Source organism: Octodon degus, unplaced genomic scaffold, assembly GCF_000260255.1.
Source record: "Octodon degus isolate 3935 unplaced genomic scaffold, OctDeg1.0 scaffold00009, whole genome shotgun sequence".
Lineage (NCBI taxonomy): Eukaryota > Metazoa > Chordata > Mammalia > Rodentia > Octodontidae > Octodon > Octodon degus.
In genome coordinates, this window is record NW_004524585.1 from 6317589 (window position 1) to 6341864 (window position 24276).

A 24276-nucleotide genomic window follows, 5' to 3' on the forward strand; every position below is an offset into this window, starting at 1 on the left:
GAATGTGAATTTCAAAATTCTGGGTAAATGAGAAGTATTAAGAATTCTTTCAATTTCCCCTGGCCATTCAACACCATTTAGGCTTGAAAAATGGAGCACAAAGAGAAGAAAGAATCTCACCCTGGCCACTCTTATTTCTCATTAGCAACTATATAATTTTTTTTTTTTTTTTTTTTTTTTTTTTTTTTTTTTGGTGGAACCAGGGATTGAACTCAGACCCTTGCACTTGCCAGGAAGCACTTATTCTTCTGAGCCATCTCCCTGGCCCCTATACAAAAATTTTTGACAAAAGAAAAATTAAAACTCATGACTGTATTGCAGAAAGTAGGTCTTTCATTAATGAGTTTGAAGTGGCACAGGATCAAAAAGAAAGAAATTCTGTAATTTTGCTCTCAAACATTTTTAAGTTTAATCTTGATTTTTCTTTTTTATTTCTTTGCAGAATCTTTTTGCAATAAAAACAACACCTGGTGCCTTTCAAATTCTTGCCAAAATAATTCCACGTGCAAGGGCTTTTTGCAAGACAGCAAATGCCGTTGTTCAGACATAGCCAATAATTTGGACAAAGCCTGTGACAGCATGAACAATGCCTGCTCCTCCAGTCCTTGCCAAGGAGTGGCCACTTGTGTGAACACCCCAGGAGAAAGGGGCTTTCAGTGCCACTATCCTCCTGGGTATAGTGGTATCACTTGTGAAAGTGCCATCGGCTCCTGCGGCGCGGACTCGTGCCAACATGGCGGTGCTTGTCATCATGGTCCTGTTCAGCCGGTCTGCATATGCCCTGCTGGATATGGTGGAAGATTCTGTGAGATAGATCACAACGAGTGTGCATCCAGTCCTTGCCACAACGGGGCAGTGTGTCAGGATGGAGTCAATGGCTATTTCTGCTTCTGTGTCCCAGGATATCAAGGGAGGCACTGTGACTTGGAAGTAGATGAGTGTGTTTCGGACCCCTGCAGGAATGAGGCTACGTGCCTCAATGACATAGGCAGGTACACTTGTATCTGTCCGCAGAATTATTCTGGTGAGTATTACGTTTGCATCCCACATGATTTAACTGTTTTTGCCTGGCTTTAATGTTGCAAAAGCAGAAGTGACATTTTGTGTCCCATTGATTTATAAAAAAAATGGCCAAGTTCTCAACAAGCCTTAGTCACTATGCAGAAATCTTGCTAAACTATTAAAATCCACTGAACTCTAGGCAGTTGTGTACTATAACTGTTACTGCTTTAGAGTTCTGTACAACTTGGACCCTAGATTCAGGTTTTTAAAGGCTAAGTAGTATTCTCCTGCATATATTTTCTATATTTAAAAGAACCTACTCCTCAATTGATGGACACTCAGGTTGTTTCCATGTCTTGACTACTGTTCATAGAGCTGTAACAAACACAGAACTGGAGACGTCTCTTTGACATGCTGATTTCTTTTTCCTTAGATATGTTCTCTTGTTGCTGAGACACAGTACTTGACACCCACAGTTTAAAGGAGGAAAGGTCTGTTTTGGTACACGGTTTGTAACATTTCAGTCCATAGTTGGTTGGCTTCAAGATAGGGCAGCATAACAGACAGGCAGCAGAGAGAGATGATGAGGGAGGCAGGAGGGAGGTAGAATCTTCTGGGCCATGCCTCCATGACCTTCTCTACTGACTGCCTCCCAGAGTCACATTGAACTGCTAGTCCACTTATGAGTATCATGCTCCCATGAACCACTCACCCCCAAATCCTGCCTCTGGGATCTCATGTGGCTTTGGGAGGACATCTAAATACAAACCACAGAGGATTTCCATCTGTTGGTAACAGTACAACTCACTGCATCTGCACTTCCTTACATTCATCACTCGAACTCCTGCTCTTCTCTTTTCTGGCTTCCTCTGCTCCTATTTCTGAGACATCATTCGCATGTTAATACTACTCTCTCTTAGCTTTTTCCACTTTTGTAGCATGTGGCATTTGTCTTGCAACTTCCCTCAACACTTTCATATGACTTTATTTTGTCACTTTTTTCCAAAATATGCTAAGCAATAGAATGGCCTAGAAAATATGCCCCTTAAAAATTTGCACCAGAATCATTCTGGTAATATCACATATTCTGGAAATATTTGTTTTGAAGTATGCTGTGGCACAAAATTAGTTCATTCCCCACCTATAACCAATTGGCTATTTGACATCATAGATGTCTTCCAGATTAAGTTCAACCTTCTGTGCCTTGAATCAAATCCTGTCCACCTCACGTGTGGAGTAACACAGCCTCCCAATTCCCTAATCTAGTCTTGCTCTTCTTCACATTGTCTATCTTTGATGTTATCCTTCTAAAACAGGTCTTTACAAACCTTTCTGGAGAGCTCTAAGAGGATCCACTGCATAGAAAATCTTTTTAGCTTCTCATGGAAAGCCTCTTACATTTTGTTCCTGGCATTAGTCACAGCTCCACACAGCATCCCACCAAAGTGTTTGATAGCCTCAAATCATTCACTTGTCACTCAAGTGGCTTTCCTCTTAGGATACCCTTTGCCACTTCAGAATGTCAAGTTCTCCTCCACATTCAAGACCTTGTTCAAATGTCACCTCCCTCAAGAAGCATTTCTAGATTTCTTCTCAGCTAGAATAACGTTTTCATACTGCTTCAGGAATTATAGTTATTACTTCCACACTAGTTGCATACTGATTAAAAAACTTCCCACATTTTGTCCTATTTTGCAGATAGCTGTTTGTGTCTTTCCTAACAAAAACGCAAGTTGTTAAAAGACAGAAGTCATGTTTTATATTTATTTTTTAACTCATTGATATTTTGAGTGTCTATAAACATGTCTTTTTAAAATACATATATGTGAAAATCCCCATTTTATAACATGCTGTCATGTGCATTTTGTTTGTTAAGAATTGTGGCAACTGAATATCAATGTTGAAAATATTGGAATAAAAATAAGTAATTTTCATGAAGTTAGTTTTGTATTGCTTTAGTTTATAATGGTTGCATTGTTTATAATGGTTACATTCATTGAGATAGTATTTTCTATTGCCTGCTGTTACTTCAGTACCATGTACAGCAATTAAAAAGAATATATGTAAGATCAAATTAATTCTTCAGCTATTTTAACTACAGTAGTTTTAAATGGTCTTATAATTGCAAAAGCACAGCTTGCACAATTGTTTTGTCATTTTTATGTTTTAATCTAATTGGATTTTAATGAATCCTTTCAGTGGTCTAAATTTAGGCATAAAGGATGCCAGCATTGTATTCAACGTGAAATGTAGTAAAATTCTATGAAAAGACACTTCACTTGACAACAAATTCATTTATTCTGTGAGTTATATTTCTGCTGGCCCCAAAGACAGGCAGTGCTCTTTCCTCCCCCTAACAAAGTCTACAAGAAGGACGGTTCCTTGCCAAACTCCCCAATATAATGGCATTGCTCTCTGTGTGAGTATATCTCCCTTTGTTTTCTAAGAATGTAGGCTAACTTTATTATTTCAGTTGACATATAGAAAACTCAATGGAAAAATAAAATCTAAAGGGGAGACATGTATGGCAGTTGGAATCAGGGCTACTATCAGCTGGCTAAGGTTGTTCAGATATAGAGATGGGATGGGACTGCAGGTAGATTTTCCTCAGTCCCCTACTCAAGGAGAACAGACTGTGTTCTGGTACCTCATAGATGCTTCTCAGCCCTGAAGAGACATTCGCAGCTACCCAGGGAGATGGGTCAAATTTTATTGATGGTTCTGGCATATCACTAGCACAGAGAGTCAGAAATAAAGTTCATCTGACTTAACTTGGAAACTTTTCTTGCTACCATTGAGACCCTTGGGAAGGCTTGTTTACTTCATTGTTATTCTGTGGTTACCAGTGTTTGTGGCAGCTTAGGCCAATTAACTGGAATCTCACAGAAGGTCAACAGAACCAAGGGAAAAGCCAAAGTTTTGAAGGAAAGAAAAAGATGGAGAACAACCAGCATGATGTGCTTGTGTGCTCTGACTCAGAGGAGGCCTCCTGATGAATTCCAGAAATGGTAGAACAGTGACCCAGCTTCTGCATGTTGCATCCAAATTTAGAGTGCTCGTAAAGAACTTGGCTTGTAGGAAAAATCCGGTGCCCTTCTCAGCAGCAAAGCAAGGAACGATAATAAATATTAAAAGATGGAGAGGTAGGAGGGGCAAAGAGCTGTAACACCAGAGACGGTTCACTCTGCATGGATTCTCCTTAGTGCATTCCGCTGTGCTCTGGGAGCTGTGATTCATGAATCCCGAAATGGGCTCAGACAGAGCCACTGGTGATGCTGGTAAAAATCTGCTGTGCATAAGCAAAAATTTCAGCTGAAGTTAAAAGTAAGCACCTGTGAACTTTTTTTTTTAATGAAGAATATTAGCTCTGAGCATGTGACCACTCTTGGTTCAAGCTTATGTAATGAATCATTTTATAACTGAAGTCTTCCTTAGAATTAGCCAGCTGATTGTGTGTTTTCTCCATTTAGATATGCTTGTAACAGGAGAAAAATTGGGCTGTAGGAGGGCATGGGGAGGGCAACTGAATGTATGATGAAGCAGCCCTGTAGGACAATATCTTATTTCCTCTATTCTAAAATAAACCTTTGGTTTAAAAATGATATTTTTGCAAAAATGAAAATAATACCCTTATATTTACTTTTCAAGTACAAGATGCATATTCGACTTCCATTAATTAATTCATCTCTGTTTCAAGAACAAAAATATATGAAGACATCCCTATATCCAAAAACTGTATTAGTACTTGGAGATTTGGTAGAAGATTAGGCAACACACAAAGACTAGTTAGAAGGGTAGTGTGATAATAGGTTTAAGATACTAGAACAAGGCCTAGGACAGTGACCACAGGTATGGAAGGAAAGGCAGGCTTATGAATCACTGAGAAGAAGGCTCTCTCCACATTTATCAAGGCAAGACTATTTTTCAACTTATTTTATCCAAGGAAATCTTGTAGTTTCTAATAGTAACAATGCATTAAGTTAGTGAACTTAGAAGGTCCATCAATGGATCTCAGACTTCATTGTGTCATACTCATTAGGGGAACTTATCAAATGCAGTGTTTGACTTTGAGTACTCCATGTACGATGGGTCCAACACTGTAGTTATAGTAAATTCCACGTGTCACTGATGGCTGCTCAGGGATATAACTTTGCAGAAAGTACTGAGGGTTTCACATGATATCCTTGACTCTTACTTTGCAAAGTCTATGAGACATAGGGACAAAAATTAATAAAAGCAGGTTTTTTTATGAAGCAACTATTGGTAAGAGTTCTAGATCCATGATGTTGTGCTTTGAATGTTTCCTTCAAAATTCAAGTGTTGGAATCTCAGCCACCAGTGCAACAGTACTGCGATGCAGGGCTTGCTGGAAGTTGTATGGGTCACAAAGGGAGGACCATCCTGAGTGCATCAGCCCCACAGTCAGAAGGCTTTGGGGAATGTGTTCTCCACTTTCTATTCTTTTGCTGTGTTAGGGAAAGCATCATGCTGTCTTCTGAAAGATGCAGCATTCAAGGCACCATCTTGGAAACAGAGACAAGGCCCCTACGATACCAAGCCTGAGAGCTCAGGCTTCTCAACCTCCAGGACCATAGCAAATCATTTCTGTTTTTATTTGTTTATCTTTAAAGATGTTTCTTGAGATGGAGTATCACTATGAAGCCCAGGCTGGTCTTGAACTTGCAGCAACTTTCCTGCTTTAGCCTCTAGAGTACTGGGATTACAGGTGTACACCACCATGCCTGTGGACTCACTTATGCTAAATTTTCCAAACTGAGATATTTTATTATTGCAGCATAATATGAATTGAGACACATGATATTCCTGAAAAGATTTGTTAAATTCATTAAGCTATTGATTTATTAAAAAATAGAGAGAGTAGCTGCAGTTAATCAGGCATTGTTTAATGTTTCAGAAACACAAGAATAAGGAAAACTGATTTAAAAAGTTCCTTATATTCTAGATAAAAAGATAGTTATAAAATAAAGAAGTAATAGATAAAATATATCGTAGGTTATGCGTGATAACTGCAGTGAAGAGAACAAAGCTGAAAGATGGGAAACAGCAACTGAGCTTTACATGAATTGATTAGACACAGCTTCACTGGGGAGTGACATGAATAAAGTCATACAGAAGTGTGGAAGGAAGCCAGGCAAACTTCTTGCGGACTAGCAGTCTAGGCAGAGGAGCTGCAAATGAAAAAGCCCTGAGGTGGAGTTCTTGGGACACTCTAAAAGCGAAAGTGACATTAGTGGGGCCAAAATAAATGGACAGAGAGGAGCTGAGTTCGGGGAGATAGTGGGTGAGACTAGGAGGGGCCGTGAAGCCATAGTAAGAACCAACCATTCCTCTAAGTGATGGGAAGTTTTTGGAGGGTTTTGAGTAGAAGTGAAAAATGATTATGTTGTTTTAATAAGATCATTTTGCTGACTCATTAAGCATGGATTGAACCTGTGGTTAAGGTAGAATTAAGGTGTCCAATGGAGATTAATATAGCAAATTGACAATTTTGAGACAGTGATAGGGAGGGAAAGAGAAGTGTGAAGTTTGAAAAATAACACCCTCATACTTTAAGACTGAATCTAGAAATTAATATAAAGCAAAGATCACGAAACAAGAAAGTGCCTTCCCTCATCAGCCTTCTAGTGCCCTCTGAAGGGGACGTCTGGATTATCTGAACTGGTTTACCCTTTGGGATATACTATCATATGTAGCAAAAGCTCAGTCTTCCTTGGTAGTTGATAGCCACCTTGTCTTCATACAGTGTCTTTCAGATGCACAGCTGGAATCTTGGGGGGAAGAATAATTCTCTAGGTTACCTGGTGGTTGCGCATTAAGGTTTCCTACTGGGGCTTCTTTTGCTTTTGAAATAATTCATGTTCTTGAGTCTTCTCCAGGAGTACACAAATCCATTTTGATGGATAATTCTAAGAGATGCTATGTTAATGACACTGGCAGTAGAGAAGAACTCGTCAAGGGAATGACTTGAATTTCAGTCAATGTGAAGATATGAATCCCAGCCAGAAATTTTACCCTTTCTATATGTGTTTAATTAAATCATTTGAAGGCATCTATGGAAAATCATCTCCATAATTTAACAGTCATGGAAAATAATGTGGGGAATTTAAACCTATCACATATGATAAGAACAAGCATTTCATAAAAATACGTTAATATCATTTATTTTATCAAAGGAAAATGGGCTTTTTCTACATACACTCATTATGAAGTGGGCAATTTTGTGTTGTCATGAAGGAAAATTAGTGGGCCAGTGAGATAGTTCAGAAGTTTAAGAGCCTGCCTGGCAAGCACAAGGTCTAGAGTTCAATCCTCACTACAAAAAAAGAAAAGAGAAAAACATTAAATGTTGTTCATGTTTTTGTTGAAAACTAAGAACTTATTATTTGTGAAGAAATCAACTTTCTTATTCTTGGCAAATATTTGTTGAGTATACAAAGTTATTCCCTCATAAAACATGTACACTTGGGACACACTGGCCAGTGTGGCAGACCTTGAAGATGTAAAGATGACTAAGATAAAATTTATCCCAGTTTATCCTGAAAGCAGGCATGTAAACAAAAAGTGAAATCAGTCTAAGAATACAGTGCTGAGGAAGCGCAAAGACTGTAGGTGTCAGTGCTTCTTAGAGTCAGAAACTGCCTGGTAGAAAAAAAAATAGTCAACGATCAAAGCAAAACCCATCACTTTCTGTATGCATTATCTTGTTAGTTTTGAATAATGACTTATTTAGCATCATGGGAAAAGGACTACCGCTATGTTTTAGAAGGGCTTGGAAAGTTTGTGCCCCCCGTCAAAAGTTGAGATCCTAACCCACAGGGTGATGGTCTTCACAGAGCTTGAGGTCGTGCTGGTGGGGCCTTCTTGGGTGAGATTAGTGCCTTTATACAAAGACCCTCAGGAGACTTTTGGCCCCTTCTTCCACCATGTGAGGAACCATCAAGAAAGTGCGCACCCTGTGCTAGAAAACCTCCCAGGACAGCCGCTTCTCTCAGCTGCCAGCTTCAGCAAGACTCGGTGCAATTTCACCTTGAAGGGCATGAGCTAAGAATCCGCAGTGGCATGAAGAATGCACATGGTGGGGAGAAGGGGGAGGACCCGGAAGCTGCAGGCAAGGACAGCGGCCAGGCTCCTGGGTACTCCTGGCTTCACCCTGGTCACTCATAGTTCTGAGCTCTTACTTTGTCACTGTGTAGATGGGAAAGTGACTCCTTAACTCTCAGGGCAAGGAGAGAATGAAATGATTTAGTGAGTGCTTTTTCATAGATGATTTAGACTTTGAAGTACCATTCCTGTCAATATTTCTGTATTTGGGCTGGGGAGATAACTCAGTAGGATAAGCGCTTGCCTGGCAAGAGCAAGGGCCTGAGTTCAATCCCTGGTACTGCAAAAAAAAAAAAAAAAAAAAAAAAAAAAAAAGAAAAGAAAAGAAAAAGAAAAAGAAAAAAGTCTGTATCTTAAAACATTGCTCCTAAATCGAAACTGTTTCTAAAATGTTTGTGGATGCTTTCTGCAGGTATAATTTTCCTATTTTATCATTTTCTAACACATAGACTGCTTTTTTTTAAATACTATCAGAGCCAGAATCAGAAATACATTAAACAAAGGTCACATTTTCACTTTTCTACTTATGAATTCAAACTGCAATATTTTAATATATCTAGACAAGAATTTAACTTCTGAAACTACCATATCATAAAATGATTTAAGAAATTTTAATATTCTCAGATATTTAGTAATACAACATATTTTAATGAGTAGTAATACAAGAGTAATTTTCTATGATTAAAACATCATAATTATAGAAATGTGAAATATATAGTATTGAAATAGTAACATATTTACATTAAATGCAAATATTAAGTTTTCTGTATAGTATTCTCAGGTAATATATAAGAAAGGTATAAACCATTCATAAAGTACTATTTCTCAAATGTAACATCCTAGAGTCTCTGAAATAAACTACTTTGGCTTCTTAAACTTTATGTATAGTACCCTGTATTTATTTAACTATTTTCCTAAAGTTTAAAAAAATGTATATATGTATTCACACACAATACAGAAAGTAGATCATGAAATTTATGTGTGCTAAGGGCCGAAATATGTCACAATCAAGTGACGTCATGGCTCACATTATTCCACTTAGGATGGGAGTAATATGAGTGAAATGGTATGCTGATGGACTTAGAGAAAAAAGGATGAGTCCACATGGAAATGAAAAACAATTAGCTCTCCAAAATGACAACCATAATCTAGAAAGTGTAATTGGACACAGAGAAGTCTGAGAATTCCCTCTCTGCGCTCTGCCCCTACAGGCTAACAAAGAAGGTTTTCACTCTCTTGTTGGTTCCTCACATGGCGGTAGAAGGGGCCAGGATTCTGTGGGTCTTTATATAAGGGGGCACTAATCTCATGTAAGAGGGCCCCAGCAGCACGACCATAAGCTCTGTTAGGAACATAACCCTTTCTCTATTGATAATCAGTTTCAGCCTCCATAAGCACTCTGGAAAGAACTAAAACAGTTGAGAATGTTCTCAAGCTTTTTATGATGTCAAGAATATGCATGATGACCCAGCATGGACAAAGTTTGATAAAGTCTGCACAAATGCTTTAATATTGATATCAGAGATTTTTTCAGTTTTGTCTTTTAATGAAAGCAAAAATTGTACAAAGGAAAAAGATTATGTTAGTTGCAAATTAGTTAAAGAAAATAATGATAAAGCAAAGTACTATTACTTATGAATAGAATAAAAGGAAAATCTAGCTTTTCACTTCATCAGGATAGAGTACACAGTTGTTGATGCTACATGGACTCTACACACCACTAAGAAAAATGATACTACTAAATAACAAACCTAAGAAAGTGTTGGTGGAAAGTGCATCCTAGTTTTAGAGAAGTTAAAAATGAGAGAAAAAATAGTTTTAGAACTGATAAATTTTAGACTGGGTGTGTTGGCACACACCTGTAATCCCAGCTCTTGGGAGGCTGTAAACAGGTGGATCACTACAAGTCTGATCTAGTAGTGAGACCCTGAACACCCTGTAGACCCTTCCCTAAAATACAAAAAAAAAAAAAAAAAAAGTTTTAAAAAGTGGATTAAAGTGCTCACAAGCAGCCTCAGGGGTCAGGGGTTCGATCCCTGGGCCTACCATGCCGGCCCTACCCTCGGGGTACACTGAGACAGCAACTGAGACTGGGCGTGGTGGCATGCACCTGTAATCCCAGCACTTGGGAGGCTATAAACAGGAAAATCACTATAAGTCTGATCTAGTAGTGAGACCCTGAAAACCCTGTAGACCCTTCCCCCTCAAAAAATACAAAAAAAAGAAAAAGAGAATTGAATTTTTACAATCCTTCAGAGACAGTTTTGGACTTGTAAACCTTATTGTAAAAGAATGATTTTAAAAAGGCATTTTATGGGAGGGGAATCAAGAGATGGAGGGAGAAGAGAGAAAGGGGAGGGAAAGATGATGAGAAGCAAAATTAAGATGCGTTCTGCACACGTACCAACTCCACACAGAGTGTAACTGTTATGTACTGCAAACAAAAAAATAAGGAGGCATTTTGTCACTTTGAGATATTCCTAGGAAAGGTGTGTCTCAATGCACAATCCAGAAACCTAATTGGCTAAAACCCCAAAGACAATCACATGGAAAATGAAAAACTAAACTGCATTACTCCTCCATAGCAATTTAAACATTACGGAGCTTATCTGATGCTGTGAATCAGAACAGGAAGTCATCTTGCCTCTCTTCAGTGTTCATGTTAATGACTATGATATACAGCCAGAGAACTATTATATGTGCATCTGTCATGAAATCTAAATGTTGTATCTCCTCCTGGCACAAATACTTGTGTCACAGGCCTGCACTGATAACTTCTATAATTGATACATGTAACCACCCCAGAAATAGCAAGCATAACTCTTATTTAAAAGAATAGTGCAATTGAGAGCTCCATTAGGGTATGAAATATATTGGGTGGAGGCTGAAATTTAGGAAGATAGTTTAAAGCCAGACTACAATTATTTTCAAAGCATGGGCTGTGCAGATAATGAGAAAGGTGTTCAGACCAGCTCGTTGATGCCAGGCTGTGTGTACTGTGCACAATCTGCCCACTGTGATGAGGGGTGGGGACAACACGGGGAAAGTCCTGCTCGGTGCTGATAGCAGGTAATAGGCATTATTATGGTACAGGATGTTAGTGTCAATCTCTAATTGCCAAAAGTATATATTAAAGGACAACAATCTCTAAATGGTTATCATATATTTGAGAAACAATCATTGAGAAATCATGACTGGCTTTAGACAATCACTGAAGTCATAAATTTTTCAAAGGTTTTTATTTACAGTGGACCAAAGCTTGGAGGAGCATTGAGAATCTCTTCTTTTACAGGCTTGCTCGTCTTCCAGGAAACATGGTAGATTGTTCCATAATTGTTCCATTTGTTCATTCAAAATTCATTATTCTCTATTTTCAAGAATATGTGCTAAATGCTACAGATATTGGTGTAAAGAACAAACACCGATTTCAAAGTTCACATTTTGTTGGCAGAATAGAAACATAAGCAACTGTGGTGCCTCATAAAATTACATTTATATTACAGGAAAATTTGGGAGCACAGTGGGGTGGCATCGGAGGCAGGCAAAGGCGGCTAAGTATGGATTTCAGAGCTGTGGCTCACACTAAATGTTTGGAAACAAGCTGGCTTGGGGAAGCGGGAGCGAGGCCTGGGTGTCAGGTGTCAGGTCAGCTTCTCAGGGCAGCTGAGGGCCGGCGAGTGGAGGAAACCACAAGCGCGCTGCTGCGTGAACCCGCACAGCCCACATCTTTTGAAATCAGCTCCATTGCAAGGCAACTACTATGCTCCATTCTTGGTGCTGGGGAGATATTTCAGAAATTTACACAGATATGCATAGGACAAGAAATTTTAGAGAAATTACATTCTGTAGAAGTTCAGCGAGGGATTTCAAAGAGAGAAGCCAGTAATATGAGAGAAGATGAGAGATGCTGATGTCACCAAGCCCACAACAGACAGATGAGATGGCACCAAATGCTAATGCACGAGTTTCCATTTTTAGGGATAGAAACTTTTGATTTCTAAGTTCTTTAGATATAATCAACCTTAATATGTCATCTTATTTGAATTGGGTATCTGTAGAATCTAAACCCACTTATAAATGGTAGATGAGGTTAGACTATCCTTCTGTATTTGATTCAGGAAGACAAAAGCATAAAAATCAATCAAACTGGCAAGACTTCAGAGCTGCTCGGAAATTCCTCAGTATCATTTCAATACATGATTCATTATTTAGGGTGCAGACACATAATTAAAGATGGGTAAACATACCTATGCATCCTTTTGTGTCTTTTAAAACATGCATACAAGTTAGATTATTGTGTTTCAAATACTGTGTTGATAGATTCAGTGAATTTTAAGCACAATACAACTCAAACTTTTAAAATCTTATACTTATTTTGTTTATAAATATTCATAGTCTATTTTTAGGGATTATATTATATTTTATATATTATATTTTAATATAATTATACCATAAAATGAAATAACTTCTATTTTGACATCAATTCTATTTAGTCTTATTCTAACTTTATGTTTAAACGGTATTTTATTAAAACAATCTATTCAAACAGAACACCTAAGCAAATAATTGCACAGCTTTTGTGTGCGTGCTTGTCTGCATGTATCTATGGGTGAGTCGCATCAGAGATTTAACCCAGGACCTTCATACTGAGCTATATCTCCACCCCTTTTAAAAAAATGTTCGAGTTTCGGGCCAGGTCTCCTTAAGTTACCCTGACTCGGCTCAAACGCTGTGATACTTTCAGAATGTGGGGGTTACAGGAATGTGTCAACATATTTGTCTTGCACAACATATTTGTATGACAGATTTTGTTGGAAAGAGCAAGTATTTCTTTAGTGCCAGTTACTTTCATAATTACTTCAGGATCCATTCAATTGTATAATAATCCCACGGTGTAGTTAAAATAATTATTCTCATTTTTCAAGTGAGGAAGTTGAAATATGGAAAGGTTAAAAGGCTAGCTCAAGATAATGCAGCTAATTAATTGGGTGTGTTAAGATCTCAACAGAGTCTTGGGTTTTAAGAGTCTGAGCTTTCTCTACTGTTTTATATAATTCCTAGTTAAACCAAGTGTTTAAGCATAATGAAAACATGGAGTGGTTCATTTTAGGCTTCCAATAAAACTACAATTAACAATAACTTTCTTCTAAATGACTTGTTTCCACAGACCAAAAAAGCCACAAGCTGTTGTATGCAACAATTCTTTGTAGGTAACAGCTGCTGTGCTTTATGCAGTTTCCACAAAGCTCACCAATGTTAATATCAATTAGAAATGAGGAGGAAAATTATTTTAGGTAACATAACATTTGACAAGTGCCTTAGTAAATAAAACACTGCCAAGGAGCAAAAATATTTTTATTCTGTTAAAACTTTCCTGTTTTTCTATGTTGGCTTTTTTCAAAGGTGTCAATTGTGAATTACTAATTGATCAATGTTGGTCCCAGCCCTGTCTAAATGGCGCAACTTGTCGGGATGCCCTGGGGGCTTACTTCTGTGACTGCACTCCTGGATTCCTAGGAGATCACTGTGAACTCAACGTTGATGAGTGCGACAGTCAGCCGTGTCTCCACGGAGGGCTATGTGTGGATGGGGACAACAGGTATGTCTCCTCCTACAGTTGGCTCAGTGGCTTAAAGAGATCTGGAACTATCAGACCATTCTGGAGAATTTCAACAACTTCTGCTTAAAGTTCACAGATTGTTTTATACTTAAATAATAACATGTAGCATTCACATTTTACTAAAAAGTATATTCTTTGGAGATCATCTTTTCCAATGAAGGCTTTCCAAGTTACTCCTGAAATACAGTAGTTTAGAACTGCTTATACTATGAATATCATCAGGTTTTCAAGTCTATGAAACAAACTTGTCATAAAATAGCAAAGATGCAAGAAAGAAAACTGAAGATTATTAAAATTGTGAACACGTGGTTGTATCTATATAACAAGCATATCAATAGAGTGGCAAAATAAATGTTCTAGAAATATTATATGAGCAATGTTGGAAAGGATAATAATATTTAATTATCCACATTTTGAATTCTCAATAATATGGGAAATTGGATGCGTTTTTTGAGAAAGTATAATAGTTATAAATCATCGTATCATATTTCTCCAAATCAGATTCCATCACTATCTTCCAGGCAGAAAGTATTATATGCTATACTCTAATATGATAACTATAAAAACTTTGTGTGATGGTAGTTGAGCTCACATCGAATGTTTTGAAAGATCTTTTCGATAGTTATGAAAATAACAAATAACTACATTATCAAGTACATTTGTAATATTTAACAATATTAATTTCAAGTTATCCTTTTGATCTCCAACAGCTCAGTGGATGACAAGACAGGCATTAAAGTTTCTATATTACAATAAGATATCAAAGTACCAGAAAGCTAGGTGACATCCAGAAGTCCACACAATTAATTCTTTGCAAAAGGAGAAATAGAACCCTATTTTCTTTTATTTAGTAAATAAGACATCACTTATTGCGGGTTTAATTTTAAAGTAAATGAACTCAAAAGGAGAGCTATCAGATGCATGTACACTTCAAATAGATTCATCCAAATGGTAGGATTTTTAATAGAGCAATGTGGTGCTATGGTTTCTTTTGTAAAATATAAAGCATAACTTTAATCATATTGCATACCCTTCTCTGGCTTCAGTCACTCCTAAATAATGTGCCAATGATATGAATCTCAACAAAAATAACTACAGAAGATTGTCCAACACAGACAACCAGATTACAAAGGACTTCTGACAAGATTTCCAGAGAAAAGCGAAGCTGTCCGATGCATGCTTTATTGCTTCCAGAAAGCAGGAAACACAAGTTACACAAAGCTTTCAATTTCAGAAGAAATACAAGCAAAACACTGCCAATTCTGTCACATTTTGTTGTCCTGTTTTGACTGAGGCATGAATATTTTTTGATTTTGCTACTCATATTATATTTCTTTCTGTCTAAGTTTTGAAAAGAAAATCATGAAGCCAGCCAGTGTAACTTGGCTTTATTGTCCCACAATTCTAAAATTAACATGATATATATGATAAGGCTCTTGTAGACCAAAATTGTTATGCAAATGTAATTTTTAATTCCACAAACTGAGGGACATTAACCACCCAGCCAAGCTTCTTGAGTACATGGCTCATATCTCTAATGATTTATATGTAGTAGATTTTTTGAAAGTATTTCTAATTAAACTAGTAGAATATCCTACATAAGATGTTCAACTAGGCACATGAAATTACAGTAATTTGTAATGTTTATTATTTAAGTTTTGTTAAACAAGTCAAATTACCTAAATTTGATGGTAAGTATACATTGCCCTCCTGAACAGGACTGAAACTGCTTTATAATTCATAGGAATTCCCCCTATATTCTATACCATAGAATATAGAAATTCTATATTCTAAGGTAAAAAGTGGCAAATGCATTTTCTACAATACTATGTTCTTAAGGAAGTCTTATTTAAAGAGTAGAGACACCCCCTCTTCATAAAGTCAATAGGTCCCCCCAACAGATTTACATTTGGGGACTGTCAAGTACTCTCACACAAGCAATGAATTATTAGAAATAACAAGACTATAATGTTATAAAAATGAGAATGTTGCAAGTTGCTATTTACTTAACAAAGGATTTTCCTGAGTTTTTCATAATTAATTATTGCATAAGTAACCTTTTGGTGATACAAGTCATTCTCTACAACTTTCAACAATATGAACAATTTTATTTAGTACTGTTTAATCACTATTTATGTAGTGCCTTGGGATATTTGAGATACTATATTTTATATGTACATTTAATTATCACAATTATGCTGTGATGCAAGTACTATTATCTTAAATTTACCGGTGAAGGAACTGAAAAATATAATGGGTTCCAAATGATTTTGCATGAAGCTTTACTATAATATTTTTAATGTATTTGGTATAGGGTCTCACTACTCAGCTCAGACTCCAAGTGATCCTCTTGTTTTCAGCCTCCTCAGTGCTGGTATTACAGGTGTGCACCACCACGCCTGGTCTCAGTGACTGGCTCAGTGTGCCTGGGGGCAGGGCTGGCTATAATTTTTAAAAAGATAATAATAAGACTAATATAAAAATGCACACTGCATCCAAAACAGTTGACTTAATTCTTAGGTCAGCATTAAGATGAAGTCACAGGTCTTTGATTAACCAGCAAAAGAAGAGACAGGATCCCTAGCACACACCTGTAATCCAAGCAGTGTGGGAGGCTGAGGTAAAAAGACTCAAAATTCAAACTCCACCTGGGTAACTACATGATTAAGTAAGACTTCTTCTCAATACCAAAATAAAATAGGGCTGGGGACAAAGCTCATCGAGAAGGCTGAGACCGAGGGTGGGGATAAAAATATTTGATTTCCATTGGACTACTAGTTGACAAGAAAATTTTGTTTACCCTTCAGATATAGCTGCAACTGTGTGGGTGGTGGATTCACAGGGACACACTGTGAGACCTTGATGCCTCTTTGCTGGTCAAAGCCTTGTCACAATAATGCTACCTGTGAAGACAGTGTTGACAGTTACATTTGTCACTGTTGGCCTGGTAAGTGAGAAAACAGTTTATGTCAACTTTCTTTTTTTAGAATAGAAACAAACTAGTTATAGAAATATTAAGCTAAAAATTCTTGTTACGGCTTTAAGTGAGTTCTTCTGATTATCATCTCTACCAGTACTCTTCAGGGCTCACACACACGTGCAGTTGTGCTACACACACCAGTCAGTAGTAGGTCACTAAGCTGCCCAACGACCAGAGCCACGTAGAAGGAAAAGAGGATGGAAAGTCAATAGAAATATCAATTCAATGTGTTCTTAATGGAGAATGATTCCCTGCAGGATGTTTTCTGTTTCTTTAAGATATTCTCTTAGAATATAGAAATATGTAGAAGCCCATAAAATAATATGAAAATTCTAGGAGCTTGTCTAATAATTCACAAAGTTTGTCACCATCATAATGATGGTATCCACAGAAGATAAAAGATTTTTCAGAGATAGAAGTAATATCCTAGGCACTTATAATGGCAAAAAAGATACAAGTTAAGGATATAAACCATAACTAAAAATTACGTGTGAAGGGTAATAAGACTTGGGGGTACAGGTAGTACATGAACAAATAAAAAGTAGTACACAATACTTGAGTTACTTTACTGACCATCTAAAAGTACTGATTTTAGTTTTGGTGTAATTTAATTAGGATTTATTGACAGATATGAAAAATATAGTATCTCCTCCATTTTCTTTCTTGATCCATGAGGAGAAAATGAGAAAATTATCCAAGATCTAGTTGTGTAAGAGTGGTGATTATCTTCTTAGCCTCACTCATTTATTTAAAGAAAGGATAACCCTGTAGATAGAAAGTAACATGCAGAATAGAGTCCATCCCATCGGGAGAAGCTTCTGCTTGAGATATCTCATGGCCTGAGGGACATTTGACATCTTTGGATAAATATATTATGTATATAAAGCAACCCTAAAAAAGTAAGTTGAGATCGTTCTGTAGAAATCTATGTATGTTACAGGCTCCCATTTCAAATAATAAGGGCCGGGGAGATGGCTCAGTGGAATAAGCGCTTCCCTGGCAAGCGCAAGGGCCTGAGTTCAATCCCCGGTTGCGCAAAACAAAACAAAACAAAACAAAACCCCCTGCCATTTCAAATAATAAATAGGGGATACTTACTATCTTTTCATCATCAACTTGACTTAAATACTGAAAACTTGCCCAAATGTGTCCGTATGCAGGTTTCCTGCCCAGAAGTAAGGGCTACAGTTAATGATTTGGGAATAGGATAAATCTGCCACAACTAAGTAACTTTGACAATTTGCCTCTTAATCCTTTAATTTCTCATTTGAAGAAGAGGGTAAAAATACTTTACTGGTAGTATTGTTCTGAAGGGTAAAATTATAAAAACTGCCTGGAATGTAGTCAGCACTTTAAAAGGGATAAATGCTACTGTACGCCAACCTGAACCGCATAAGATGGAACCTACGCATGAGAGAAGGACTCGGATCTACAGGGCTTGTGTTATGGAGTACAGCAGTTAGAAGATTTGTCTTTTTTTTAAAAAAGCATGTAGTCTGGGTGCACTGATGCATGCATATAATCCCAGCACTCAGGAAAGCTGAGGCAAGGAGATTGCAAGTCTGTGGCCAATCTGAAGAATTTAGTGAGAACCTGGCTCAAAATAAGAAGCGAAAAAGATCCAGAGATGTAGCTAGGTGCAAAGCCTCTGGGTTCAACTCTCAATACCATGAAAACAAAATAAAAGAAAAACAGCCTGCACAGGTTCCAGTCACTCACGGATCTAGTCAGTTAGGCTGCTCGGATTTCAGTGCCAGGTTTGCATATGTTAGGATCTGGGAATTAAAAAGACATCTACCCTTCTTCCAAAGAGACAACTCTAGCATCCTTATGAGTCTGTGAAAAAAAAAAAAAAAAAAAAAAAAAAAAAAAAAAAAACATGTGTAGAGTGATTTGGGGCACACGAGGGTGCTATAACAAATGATTTAAAGGATATTGAGAAAGAATAGGAGTGGCTTTGTCAAACAGATGTCATTTTAGAATACTTTAAAAATGGCTGAACGTGCATCAGGGATGTTTACGCTAGCTGTGTGACATTGGAACTTTAAATTCCCTGGGGTCTCAGTTCTTCATTTATAAATCAGAAATTCTGGGAATAATATCTACTTCGTAGAGTATTTTTGTACAGAGACTTTCTCCTGTATATAAAGTGCCTAGCTGAACTTGCTATATAGAATACACTCAAAAATGCTAGCAAACTTAGGAGGCTGATCATTCTAGAACTCATGGGTAGCACCAAGTAGCCCATTACTTACTTAAGGGAAGAAGAAAATAAGAAGATGGAGGAGAAAAAAGAAGTAAAAAACAGGGGAAGACACACATAAGAAGATGTTCCAATTGTGGAACTTTAAGTGATTATTAGATTATACAGAGCTTGTGTATAGACGTGGGTCTGCGGAATAAGACTGAAGCCACCAAAGCCACGAAGTTGCTTGACCTCCTTGTGAACTGTGGGGCAGGAAAGTTATATAATCTGACCTGTTGACTTTTTCTTTATTTAAAAGAGAAAAATAAAACAATATTAAAGGGGCTCTCTGGAAGCTTACCTAAAATCAACTGAAGGAGATGTCATCAAAGGCAGGGATTCTAGTGAGAATATTTTGCAGGAGTTTAAACAGAGCTGAGTCCCAGAACTAAGACATCGTCAGTTGTGGGGTGCACACAAGGGGATGGATAGTTGGGAGAGTTGTGAGAAATAATGTGGTCCAGGGTTAGGACAGTTCAACTGAGTTTCTGTCTTAGATCACTGAATGTTGATGGTTTTGTTAGAAAATTCAGCGTGCCTTTGTACCTATCCTATTATATATAGAAAGGATTTAACACTAGCACCTGAATTTAAGAAAAGAAAACCATTCAGGTGAATCATGAAACCACTGCCACAGAATGCCAGGGCAAGACTCCTCATTTCAAAACTAAGGCATTATGAGAAGATCTCACCTTAAATTCTTACCTTAGAAGTTTTCTTCATGCCCAGATGTAATTGGATGTGCTAAAAACAAACTTAACATAAAAACTCTGGGACTTGATTCAGTATTGTGTTTCTTCTTTGTTCAGACTTTTATTGAAAAAGTTGTTAAAACTATTGAATATAGTCTTGACTGAAGGAGTCTATTTATATCTATGTTTAAGGAGAGCAGCAAATAAAATCCCCACAGGGCCTCAGTTGTGGGGAAAGGACTGGCAAAACTATAAATCAAAACCTTCCTCATGTTCAGGACTGGAATAAGATAATGCATGAGCCGGAAAAGCAAAATAAAACAAAAAGAAAAGGATTTATGATGCCTGTAGATTACTTTCATACCTTGCCTATGTATGAAGGACTCTTGAGTCTTAGAATGAAAATTGAAAGTAGTCCAGGCTTCCTTCAATAAGTCCACTGTAGCACAAAAAAAATTCACTTCATAAAAATCTGTTGCAAAAATTATTATGAATTGCACACTCGCATCAGTTGTAGTGTGATGAAGGAATCATTCAAGTGTATGAGACGCTGCGCGTTCCCAGGGGGACATCATCAGAGAGGGCGGTGTGACCTGGAGCTGACAAGTTTGTTTAGTTTACTATTACTATTTTTTGTTCTTAACTTTCTTCTTCAAATGCTTGAGAAAAGCCCAAGTGTCCTATATAACATGTTATCTGTTGAGCAACAGAATGTGTGTGGTAGTTATTATTTGACCTATGACCCATTCACGTTCTTATTAAAGTTATAAAAAGAGTAGTCCCATTACCTTCTTTATTACCAGTCAATTTTCTGGTTAATATGCTAAGATAGAATTATAATGTAAATTTTTGCTGTTTTCAGCCTACCACCATTACTTACTAGTATTACTACCATTACCTACTATTTTATTATTCATTTTTTCATTTTTTCATGGATTAAAGGTCTGATTGCTCAGTAGTGAATAAAAGAAACAGTCTCTGTTTTCTCTAAAGCTTAGAGTCAGCTGAGGGAGATGATACATAGATATAAATATATAATTAAACATTATAGAGATTGGGAGGTGAGAGAGAAAGGGGGTGACCTATTCAGATGTGCTCACAATTCTGAGTCAGTGATACCAAATAAAGCCTGAGAACAGAGTCAGAGCTGGCCAAGCAAAGGTTTGGGGTTTTCTAGGGCAAAGATTAGTGTTTTGAGGCCCGGCCAAATAGCTCAGGGTTTAAAGCACCTGCAAGCAAGCGCAGGGGCAGGGGGTTTGGTCCCCACCTTCGGGGCATGCTGAGAGGGCAATTGAGACTGGGCGTGGTGGTGTGTGCCTGTAATCCCAGCTCTTGGGAGGCTGTAAACAGGAGGATCACTAAGCATCTGATCTAGCAGTGAGACCCTAAACTACAAAAACAAAGAGGGCAGGACAGCCTTTCAAAAGCCACTGTGGGTACAAAACATTCTTGGGGGAAGGGGAGAAGATGGTGAATAAGCTGAGGTAGTAATGCAGAGGTGGAAGGCTTTCATTATAATGAGAGCATTCCTGGGTTCTGGTAAGGACTTTGTATTTTACGCACTGTATAAAAGAAGCCATTGTGTGATTTTAAAATAAAAATATTGGAATTTGATTTATAACTTATCATTTAGGATTGTAAATTTTGTTTAAAAACATATTTCTCAGCAGATTTAGTGACATTACAGAGTCCTTCAGATGACTGAAGTCACTTATATTGTAGCTGTAATTATGTTTATTTAAGAACTTCATATATTGGTCAGTCCATCTCACAAAACGGCTGTTATTTCATTGTCCATCAGTATTATATTAGTATTTCACTAAATTTACATTTGGGGGCTGCTGTGACACACAGCTTACAAATAATCATAAATCAATAAGCTAATAAAAAAGCAGGAACATGATATAAAACATTATTAGCTCCAAAATGTTAAACTCAATATATAGCTGAGGGAGATGTAAATTAAAACAAGAATTTTTTTTATCCTACCAACTACAGAAAATTTTTATATTTAGTCACAGTAAATATTAGGAAGTCTTTGGTGTGATATACACACTTTTCCACTTGTGTAATAGGTAAATGCAGAACTACTTTAAAGAAATGTTCCTGCCTCTACCAAAAAATGTATATAACTTATAACCCAGAAATTCCATTTATAAGCATAAACTAGAAGTTTTTTCTAAAACACCCATCACGTAAGTAATGATATTCATTGCAACATTGTAGTAGAAAAAAATACATACAATCGATAAAGGTAAGGTTAAGCCATGGTACTTCTATATTTTGGGATACTTGGCTGTGCGAGGGAATGGACAGAGCAGGTTTCAGAGGGCTGCGTGTAGTGCTAGCCTAGTTATGCAAACAACACACACAGTGAAATCGTGCATTTTAATGGCTGCATATGTATGTGAAAAAAAGGAACAGTTTGCATAGAGAAAGTTGCTCATATTTAATATTTTAATGTTTTATAAAATGATAAATCATTGACTTTTTAAAAAAATTCCTGGCCCTATATAGTTATTAAGCTGATTCTATACAAATATAAAATAATATAATCTTCTATTTCACTGTATTAAGAAATAACCATTTACCTTTCATTTAAATTTTAAGAGAAACATTTAGGGTTTACTTAGCAAATACTGACTTTTTAGCTATTCTCTATAAAAATTATCTTCTTGATAAAAACATAAACAATTGGAATATTTAACAAATTAAAACAAATGGTATTCCATTTTATGAAATGTTTAGTTTAAAATATTCAGGTTGGGCTAGGGAGATAGCTTAGCAGTCCAAGCGCCTGCCTGGCAAGCTTAAGGATCCTGGTTCAATCCCCAGTACTGCAAGCCATGCTGGCCCCGGAACCTTGGGTGTGCCCTACCAGCCACCGCAACCTAATGTGGTTGCACATGCCTGTAATCCGAGTGCTGGGGAGGCTGAAACAGGAGGATCACTAAGAGTCTGAGCTGCATAGCGAGGCCCTGTACCAAATGCATAAATTTAAAAAAATATATTTCAGGTTAAATCAAGAAGACCCTTAAGCTCCATTTATTTATTTTCATTTTATGGAAAACAGGTAAAACAAAATTTTGTAACAAGATAACAGGAGAGTAACAATAGCTAATACATTGCATATTGTTATCTTTAACGTAGTTACCCAGATTACAAGGTATGGGCATAAAATCTCTCCAACTAACACAATTGCTAGTCATGATCTGCACATAAACCTCCTCTCAGCAGCTTCCCCTGGCTGGCTCTACGAGGGTGGCGGCATGCTAAATGGCCCCCACACAGCGCTCAGTCTCCTTTAAGACATATGCGTACAAGTCGAGAGCTTTGACTCAGCAGCTCCTCTGAACTTTACCCTGCAGGATACACAGGTGCCCAGTGTGAGACGGACATAAACGAATGCAGCAGTAATCCCTGCCAGTCCGGTGGGGAATGTGTTGAGCTGTCCTTGGAGAAGCAGTATGGACGCGTGGCCCAGCTGCCGTCTTCATTGGGCAACCGCCGAGCCGCAGGTTACGTTTGCGCTTGTCAGCCTGGATTCACAGGTGAGGCCAAAGAGACAGGAACTGACTTCGTGCGTTTTAGGAAAGACCATGGATGTACCCAAGTGGTGCGTTAGCAGCAAGACTTGTGCGTTGTAAACTCTGTTGCCATGGTACAAAGGGTCCCCCTTGTGGGCGTGAAAAATATCTTGGTTCCTGTATCACAATTCCTTAACTCATGAAAAGGTTCAAAATAGGGATGGAGAAGATGTGTGTTCATACATTTTCCTGGAAATTGCAGTGCATTTCAAAGTCCTTACTTTGTGAACCAAAAACATCAGAATTTTTGTCATTAAATTTTTATAATGCTGCTAAGTTTTATGTTATTCAAATTTGCTAACAGTTATTATATTTATTTATCTTTGCTTTGGGACCAGTTATCTAATTTCAAGGAAACTTTCTCAGCTATTCTATAGCTAAAATCACTCCATACATCAAATTTAAATTACTACTCTATCTTTATTTATAGCATTCTTACTCTAAAACCCAGAGGAAATTTGCATGTATGTTTTTCAGTGAACAATTGTGTTTGTGTCTGCTTCGTGTTGGGAAAACTTTCAGAATTTTCAATTCCCAACATGCCGATAGGTAGCAATTTACCCAGGACAGCATAAAGACCAATGAGAAAGCCAATTAAGACTTAGATTTCTTCCTCATGTTTTCATGAACTGATTCAATAATAAATACTTCACCAAATGTTTCAGTTGTTATCGGGATTTCTGAGCAAAGTAATAAAAAAATAAAACGTAGAGGTCTATTTATACTTAAGTTTCTCTTTTGTTTAATATTTCAGTTTCAAAGATTAATGATCTTTGATTTGTGGCACTGTTTGCTGTAAAGTTGTGGCGGAAGCTATTTGTTTATTCGTTGCTCTATGAAAATACATGTCATTCTCTGGCTAAGTCGGATTTCCCCCGAGGAACTTTTCACTTGCATGCCTTTTACCTTAAACTGAAAAAGGTATGCAAATAAATCTTGATAAATGATAAAGAGCATGGGCTTTCCAGTCATGTAGACCGCTACAAATAAACGTAGGGTTTGTAAACATACAGGTCTATCTGGGATAT

At 37.3% G+C, this 24276-nt stretch overlaps 1 protein-coding gene across 3 annotated transcripts in view; it reads left to right on the plus strand.

Annotated features, from left to right (window-relative positions):
* Window positions 1–564: 564 nt before the first annotated feature.
* Crb1 (crumbs 1, cell polarity complex component) overlaps window positions 565–24276 on the plus strand; it is a 152670-nt gene continuing 128958 nt past the window's right edge. For 2 of the 3 annotated variants that reach the window (XM_004625305.2, XM_004625307.2), the window contains exons 1-4: window positions 565–1024; window positions 13528–13723; window positions 16552–16691; window positions 23030–23212. In XM_004625305.2, coding sequence (XP_004625362.1) covers window positions 580–1024; window positions 13528–13723; window positions 16552–16691; window positions 23030–23212 — 964 coding nt within the window. In that variant the 5' untranslated portion in view covers window positions 565–579. The remainder of the gene's footprint in view (window positions 1025–13527; window positions 13724–16551; window positions 16692–23029; window positions 23213–24276) is intronic. The other variant, XM_004625306.2, reaches the window with a different exon arrangement.